General features: G+C 40.6%; 1 protein-coding gene across 1 annotated transcript; it reads left to right on the top strand.

The window, feature by feature from the left end:
• Positions 1-249: 249 nt before the first annotated feature.
• On the top strand, positions 250-7,516 carry IntS3 (integrator complex subunit 3). The gene is made up of 5 exons (XM_085945755.1): positions 250-434; positions 693-3,347; positions 3,887-4,012; positions 5,113-5,247; positions 7,311-7,516. The coding sequence occupies exons 1-5, from the start codon at positions 360-362 to the stop codon at positions 7,374-7,376; spliced, it is 3,057 nt and encodes a 1,018-aa protein (XP_085801881.1). The 5' UTR covers positions 250-359; the 3' UTR covers positions 7,377-7,516.
• The last annotated feature ends 1,544 nt before the right edge of the window (positions 7,517-9,060 follow it).

Below are 9,060 nucleotides of genomic sequence, written 5' to 3'. Positions count from 1 at the left end.
TTTTTTCATTAGGATGTATGGTAAAGTTGATAGCTATATGATTTTTCGCCCTTGATATTTTATTCAGAAGAAAATTCTTCCTTATAAATGAGATATAACACTATCTTAATTTTATACTTATGTTTGTGAAATATTTACGTTCGGGTGTTAAATATTTTGAATTTTGCCACCGGAAATTAGTTGAGTTTGCCATTTTGGATATTATTTGTCGTTGCATGAATGCCAATGGCTGCCCTGTCAAATGTCGCTCGCGTCAACTGAACTGCGCTCACAAACATTTTTCCTCTCCTCGGGGCGATGCATGGAATGGCCTGCCCTAGTTAATTAGAGTTTTTACATCTCAGTCTGTCTACGGGAGCATGGATCAGGCTAAAACTAACACCCCCAAACTATTTGTGTCATCAGTTGTCGAAAATAAGGACGAATTAGAGGAGGTAGATAGACCTATTTGTAATATTTTTAACAAAGGACTTATAAATCGGCAGCCATATCTGAGAGTATTCCGGAGTCGCCGCGAGAGGCGACACTGTTTTGGAAATGCGCGGCTCGATTTTCAAAATCCTAAAACTTGTTTTCGTTTACGAAACTGCAGTATTTTTTTATTACCGCCTACGATTTGAGTTGTAGGGAATCGACGATTTCTTCGCGACCGTGGGCCTGTTTTAATATTTGTTTTTCTTTCTATTTTGTAGAGGTATGAACGGGCCTATAGCTTCCTTCAACAAATAATAACGGGTCTCGGGGAGAAAGAATCTCACGATGCCCTCAACAATGCCGTGTGCAAAGACAAAAGTCACGAGGACGTGTCGCTGGGACTGCTCATGGGCATCCTCACGGAGCCCGCCAACGCCGCCAGGTTCTACAGGGACCTGACCCTGGTCTCCAGGGACGGCCTCGCCTCGGTCCTCGCCCACCTCTCCACCCTCATCCTCGAGAGATATCTCCGGTTCAACGATACGGCCAGGGCTCAGCTGATATGGCTGGTCCGCGAGATGATAAGGAACGCCGTCGCGAACGTCGACACCGTGTGCTGGAACCTGATGCGCTACGCCTCCGGCGGTGACATAACCCCCAAAAATATAAACCTCACCGAGTCCCTACTCGACATTTATGTCGAGAACAAGCCTTGGCTGGATAAGTTTCCCGTGCTAATCTGCTCGGTGGTGTACACGTACCTGAGGCTGATCGAAGACCACAGTGCCCCCCACCTGGCCGCGCTGCGTCAGAAGGAGGTCAACTTTGTGATCCTGTTGATGAGGGAGAGGTTCTCCGATGTGCTCACGCTGGGCAGGGACCTGGTGCGGCTCTTGCAAAATGTAGCGCGGCTAGGCGAGTTCGGCCAGCTGTGGCGGGACATTCTGCTCAATCCCAAGACGCTATGTCCACATTTCACAGACGTGCTGCAGCTGCTGCAAACGAGGACATCGCGGCGGTTCCTGCAGTCGCGACTCACGCCCGACATGGAGCGCAAACTTGTCTTTCTCACCGCCTCCGTCCGGTTCGGCAACCACAAGCGCTACCAGGAGTGGTTCCAGCGCCAGTACCTGGCGACGCCGGAGTCACAGACCCTCCGGAGCGACATGATCAGGTTCATCGTGGGCGTCATCCACCCGACCAATGAGCTCTTATGCTCTGATATAATTCCCCGCTGGGCTGTCATCGGCTGGCTGCTGACCACCTGCACGTCGGGCGTGGCCGCCTCCAATGCCAAGTTGGCACTCTTTTATGACTGGCTCTTCTATGAGCCCGACAAAGACAACATCATGAACATTGAGCCCGCTGTCCTCGTCATGCACCACTCGATGCGGTCACACCCCGTTGTCACGGCCACCCTGCTCGACTTCCTCTGCCGGATCATCCCCAACTTCTACCCGCGCCTCGCCGATCGGGTAAGGGCCGGCATCTTCAGTTCACTCCGCCAGATCACCGAGAAGAGGGTTTTGCCTAGTTTGTACCCCCTCTTTGACTCACCCAAGCTGGACCGTGAACTGAGGTCGGCTGTTAGAGAGACCTTCCGGGAGTTCTGTGCCGACGACGAGGCTGGTGCAGCCCTCGCGCGTGCCGAGGCGGCCGCCGGCCCTCGTGCTCCCGATGACCCTGCTTTCTCTGATGAGGAGGAGGACGCCCCCCTCCCCTTGGCTCTCGCCCGTCCTGATGATGACACGGATGACGACGACTTACCCCTATCGGAGGTACGCACCCGCGAGAAATGGACAGGCGAAGAGCTGGCGGCTGGCCTTCCCGGAGAGGTACGGGCGGCAGCTGAGAGGATACTGGCAGAGAAGGGACGCCGCGAGGAACAGGAGCGGGCCATGCAGAGCCTTTTGGCTGCAGCCGTCGGGGCAGGGTTGGATGCCGATGGCGTGGCCGGCTTAGCTGAATTCCTCGGAGCGGCCCTCATCGAGTCTCCCCCGCCGCTACTACCCCCGTATCCTGATGGCGACGCCCTCTGCCGCTCAGCGGCAGGTCCACTGGCGGCCATGTTTGCCTGTCTGGCGGGCGACTCCCGCGAGGAGGAGAAGAAGCGCAAACTCACCCTGGAGCTGTTCCGAGAACTGCATCGACAGGACTCGTTTCGCGGGGCAGGCTTCTCTCTGCTCTTCCATCTGAAGGTGATCTACGTGTCAGAGGCAGAGCTGCTGTCAGACCCTGAGAAGAAGAAGGGCGTGCCGTTCCAGATCGGGCTGTACGAAAGCTACTGCCGGAGTGTGGGGCTCAGGCTGGAGGCGGGGCTGTCGGCTGACCTACGACGCTGCCAGGAAAGCGATCCTAACATGCTGCTGTGGCTGGTGCCCGACGTGTTCCGGGAGTTCAAGGAAGTGACACAGAACCACGTACCCATTCTGCAGGCCGTCGTGTCCACGGTGGACGCGCGGCAGCTGCAGGACCTGGTGTGCCGCACACTTCGTGGTGACCTCTTCATGTTCAAGCCGGAGGGCATCGTGGCCGTTCTTACGGCCAGTCTGTCATGGGAGACTTTCGAGCAGTACTGTCTGTGGCAATTGCTGGCCGCGCACGACATCTCTGTGGACGACGTACTGCCCATCTTGCCGGAGCTGCGTTTTGGCGTGCATGCGGAGGCGCTCACCTCTATCCTGCTCATGCTCAAGCAGGAGCGACCGACACCCGAGGTCGTCCGCCAGCTTTTCTGTCGCGAGGTGGCGGCCGCTGATGGCGATGCCTTCGTCACCTCCGCGCTCATGTACTGGTGCCAGGACTACGAGGACCGCCTGGGCGACCTGGTATCCTCTTTGCTCAGCACCAGGTATCCCGGAACCAGTCCCAACAAGCGGAAAAGGTCAGGAAAGCATGCCGTTCCGGCCCATGCTCCGCCCACCGCGAGACAGGTGAGTCCCTGGCCCGCTCTATCTAATTTATTAATGTATAAAAAAAGACATGCTAGACAGATCAAAAAAATCCTCCTAGCTAATATTGGAATTGAAATCACCATTTTCTAAAAACTGTAATTTGCTTAGCGTTTACAATCAGGTGTTTTCTTTACAAACTTATCAAAAATTTTAAGAGTTCCAATACATGCTGTGTCTTTATCATTTGTGACTGCATGGAATCGCGCAGTTTTTGCATTATCAACAAAAATCTAAATTTTAAGAAATGTATGAAATAGTGAATTGTACGAAATCGTACAATTATCATCAAATTGTTTTTACAGTAGTCTCAAGTTGTGCTTCATGGGATGTATGTGATTTAATAAATACACAAATAATGTGGTTAAACTATTTATAGGAATACGGGGTAGTCCTTGGTTTTGGTTTGTCAACTTGTTTTTAAATTATTTTCAATTAACACAAGATTCAAGTTATTATTTGAATTTTTAAATGCCTATTTGAAACTTATAAAATTGTGATATTTTTTTTTTTTGTTTCAGGTTCTAGGACATCTTGAACAAATGCGAGTTTGTTGTTACCGACAGAACGATATGTCATTTTATAATTTAGAACCTATGCAAAAAGCACTTCAACAAGCACAAACCAATAGTATCGAATCAGTCAAGGTATGTTAATTTCTATTCATACGTCATACGTAAACAGTACTTACCATAAATATGTACATAGTAATAGATATTGTATTTCTGAGGGTAATTTATTGAGAAGATGCAACTGAAGTGACCACAATGCAATTTTATCGCCTGCTAATTGGCTCTACGATCCAATGAGGCTTGCAGTGATTTTATTTACTGCAATGGTAAAATAAAATACACAATGCAGTAATGTCTCACCTCAAGGCGAATACCCTTCTTGTTCATTATCTTGACCAAAATGTGTATCTTTCAAGCATGATTTAATCATACTAAATATTTGTTTTTAATAAGTGTGAGAAAATTTTATTCATACTTTACGCTAAAGTTAAAATGTCTTAAAATGATTCTTTTTATTGGTGAAATGTATCATTTCATTAAAACATACAAACACTCATGTCTGTTTGATTTATGAATTTGAAATCTATAAGTAACCTTGAAAGACTTTCAAGTATTAAAAAAAAAAGTAATGTTTGTCAGTTAATTTTAATCAATGCTTGGAAGATATACGTTTTTGTCAAGAGAGCGAATGAAGCAGATAAATCCCTTTTATTTTGTAGCATGCTGACTTTGTTATAGACAATAAATAACATTTGAATAGATGGGAATTAAATATACATCCTTCTCGATGGAGTTATTGGTAGTACACCGAACTCTGAAGCTGTGGGTGCAGGTTTGAATCCTGCGATTATCAATAATTCGTTATAATTCCTCCTATGTGTTTTTCATACAATGCAAGGAAACAATGTGTTGAGCGAAAGGCTAGCATCCAATTCTTCGAAAAAAGTTAATAATACAGTCTCAATTATTAAGGTCCATATGCTCCGCTTGGGAATGAAAATTGTAATTTACTTTCATTTTTACATTCGGCACAAAGATGTCAATCATGTTTTTTTATCAAATTTGATAGGAGTAATAGTTTTTTAAAACTCTTACAAAGAGGTTTCATTCACCAACTATCCAAAATCACAAATCACAGAAAGACTTATGATGGAGAAGAATCTCTGAATTAGTAACACACCTCGTCAGTCATTCACTCATGGTGCAGGGTTAATGTTAATTATTGTCTATTTCAGAGAGAATTCCACACACTATTTTCTTTGGCATCGGAAGAGGAACTTCCTGTGTCCAGAAGAGGTAGAAAAGGAACCGCTCCGCCAATTGCTAGACGAACAACTACTTCTAACCATTCATCGAATGAGGATAGTGAAGTAAGAATCACTCATTTTTTAGACACATTAGCATGTGCATAAGTGTCAATTAAAAAAAATTGCTCATGAAGGGTGGAGGTAGGCTGTCAATATCCAACATAAATAGTGCACACTGAACTTAGTCATAATTATTTGTTTTTATTAAACTAATTATACAAATTGTTGATGGTGCTGGTTAGTTTTTAAATTCAATTAACTAATTTAGTGCCAATGATGCTATTAATGGACAACGCACTCAGTACAGTGGCTAGCAAGTAAATTCGCGCATAACGACATTCGCACATGTATAGGTAATCGTCACGTGACAAATTTTTGCAATTTACATTATGCGAGATCACGCATCGGGAATTTATAGCAATATCATCTTTTTTGTAATGGCGTTAGAACAGTGTTTCTAGTGTCAATGTTCATTTGAGCGAACGATATTGATATTAAAATATGAATTATGCCATTCGGCAGACCCGACAAAAAGCATCGGGAATTTATAGCAATATCACCTTTATTGTAATGGCGTTAGAACAGATTATGCCATCCGGCAGACCCGACAAAAAAGTGAGTGTCATTTTTTTCCAGATGCTTCGTCCATATTAATGTCATTGTTTAGTGCTAACGCCGCGACTGGCGCGTTTGGAGTCGTTGGCCATTAGATATAATTAACGTGTTATTTAAATGTGGTAATTAAAAGATAATTAAAAAGTTTGCAGTGATTGTGTACAATGACTAATCCGAACCATCATAGTAGAGGTAGGCTGTAGAAACCCGACAAAACTAGCGTACAATTTGTCAGTCATACTCAATTGTTTTCATTGAATTAAGAGTACAAATTGCAGACAGTGTTGGTTAGTTTTTTAAAATTCATGTTAACCCTTCCTAAACCAAAACATAATAGATAAAAAATGTTCTTCCTATAAAATATTTAAAATTATGAATTATTAAAATTTTGGCATTAAATTTTAGATATTTTGTAGATTGATGAATATTTTTCAATTGTTACCTATCGATTATGGCATGTTTTATGCAGAATATCATTGAATTTTAAATACTAACCAATATTTGCAAATTGTAGTCTTATAGCGCCTGTACACGTACGTACAGTAAAAACAAAACAATGATTCGGTTTGTGGATTGTATGCGTGCGAATACGTATACCGTTGTCAGCGCTATGGGCACACCAACCGCCAGGTAATTAGTAGCACTAGTTTACACGTAATAGTGCTGACTGTCTCACCGATCTCATCCTTCACGCTTTGTTATTGTCTGGTGCTATCTATAAGTACATAGTATGTGTAAAAATAGTTGTGTTTCAATGGTAGGTACCTATTATCAACTATGTTACGCAGGCGTAGGCTGATCCAATTTATTCCTATATATGTAAATTTACATGTTTAATGTGTTTATTGTTTATGGTTGATATCACTGACAGTATTTAGATCGGGGGTGGCCAATAAGTGGCAACTATGTACAGTAAAACCTCGTTAATACGAATTCCGTGGGACCGAAAATCGAAAAAAAAATTTGAATTACAAATTATGTATGGGGGAAAATATTAAAATTTTGAAAAAAAAAAATTTGATTTTCATTAATTTTGTTTCCGACCATAGATGTGCCTACCGAATTGGGTCATAAAATGTCAGGATTATTTTTATTACCTTAAAATAAGTAATTTTTGTTTTTTTAAGAAAAGTCTCACAATTTTCAATGACTGGCTCATGAAATAGTGTACTTTATTACGATTTATTGAATATTTTTGTATGCCAGGGACTCTGAAATCATTTCGAATTAAAGGTATGATTTATATGAAAATAATAATGTTCAAGGGACTTTTTTTTCGGGGAAATTTCGAATTATCAGTATTCTTACTAACGAGGTTTTACTGTATATATATATATTTTAATATTTTTTTTAAATTTATTACAGTTGCATACAATGTAGTCGCATAATATAGCCATACGCAGTTCTGAATTGAAGCTGCGATTTTTTATTGTAACAGAGACATTGATTTTTTGAGGCTTCATTTTAAATTTATATTATTTGTGTATCACGATTTTTTTGTGCTTTTCCAGGAAGAAGAAATTGTGAAACCCAAACAGGCGAAGCGGCGAAAGAAAGCGATATCGGACAGTGACTAACACTGGCAAGTGTATTCATAGTTTTAACACCAAAGTGCACCTCTATGATTACTGACTAGGATTATTAATTCATACCATATAAGAAACTCTCCTCCACAACTAGGTTATATTTCCAAAACCCATTTTGGTTTGCTGAATAACCAAAGAACTTATAAAACTGAAGGCATTTTATTTTAAGCTCCAAATGTACATAGACAGTTTATTTAACGATAAGGCCCCCTTGATAAATAAATGCCAATAATTTCTTGTTCATAATAATTAATATTATATTTAGCAGATATAGTTTTATGGAAATATAATTTATTGGTCAAATATTATTAACTTAGTTTACATATTATAATTGAATAATTTACAATGAATTATATTAATTCATGCTCTATTAAATTTCAAATCAATTAATTTATATATTTGTGTGTTATGTCTCCTTTTGCAATCGACTATTCCAATCATGTGGGTCGCGATCCTCAATTATGATGTCCCGACCGTGGAAGTGTATAATCAAAGATCACTTATTTCACACTTATATTGTTCACATTTACAATGGGACCGCAGTATTGTGTACCGTTTTTATCGTGCATATTCTGGTACTGTCTCAAAGTTGACAATATTACATTATATGCGTTCATTATATTCCCTTTAAATTAACAGTCTCTTTATGTTCTGAAAAGATATTTACTAATAAATAGCTTGAAATATATGGCAACACAGTAAATTAATACATTCCAAAAACATAGTGACTATTGTGAAGAGAAATGGATTAACTCTTCAGTAATGGTTTATTGGCATGTCATATCAAGCTGGCCTGATTTTATTTTGAGAAAAATTAAATATGTACAGAAGTATATTATTATGGACCACTAAACTCTATTTGGTATGATTTTTGTACATCAAAAATTAATGATGTGTGTTTACGTTGCTATAAAAATGTGTTTGGCGTTAGTACATAAACATTATATTTTTTTGTTGTTGATTTTCTATAGCTCTCAATGACGTGAACTGTAGATATAAATAATAGAGTCCACATATTAGTAAGCTGCTGAACATACGAGTCTAAAGTTGTATGATTTTGACTATAGTATACATCTTGAAATAATATTGTGAAATAAATTCATTGCACAATTTTTGATTAATTTGTATTTGGATTTTTATATTTTTTTGAAAATCGACCAAGAATTTCATCAATTAAGACGTTTTCAACTGATCTAAAGCCTAGTGACCGTCAACTGTAACTTAAGGTGACGCTTTGGCACTAGTGTCATGTTACATGTATTGCAGGCCATAGTTTTCCCAAACCGTCACACCTGAAGTTATAGTTGTCGGTCTATACATAATATATCTGCCTGCCAACAAATAAATAAAAACTATTAAATATTAATTCTATAGCCAACTTATGTTTTTTTGTATTCCATCGCAGTGACAAACATGTGAACATGTTTACTTTTTCACCAGAAGTAGCACAGCGTTTGGTCTTGTGAAGTGTTGCTTTGATTAAAGCATATACAAATTTTTACAATGTCACTGTCCAAACAACTTTTAATTTGATAGCAAAGTGTGCAGGTGTGGAGACGTGCGTTGAGTTTTAAATAAATGTTTGTTTACTGGTATTTGCCTAATGTCAAATGTGACATTTATATAATTTGTTTGCGGGCAGTTGCATATAGACGTGAAGAGTAGGCTTATTGAA

This window comes from Rhyacophila brunnea, unplaced genomic scaffold, assembly GCF_057557595.1.
Source record: "Rhyacophila brunnea isolate RB1 unplaced genomic scaffold, BYU_Rbru_1.0 scaffold_19, whole genome shotgun sequence".
In the NCBI taxonomy this organism is placed as follows: Eukaryota; Metazoa; Arthropoda; class Insecta; order Trichoptera; family Rhyacophilidae; genus Rhyacophila; species Rhyacophila brunnea.
Note: the sequence above shows the minus strand (reverse complement) of the source record. Positions and strands in the feature narration are given on the sequence as shown.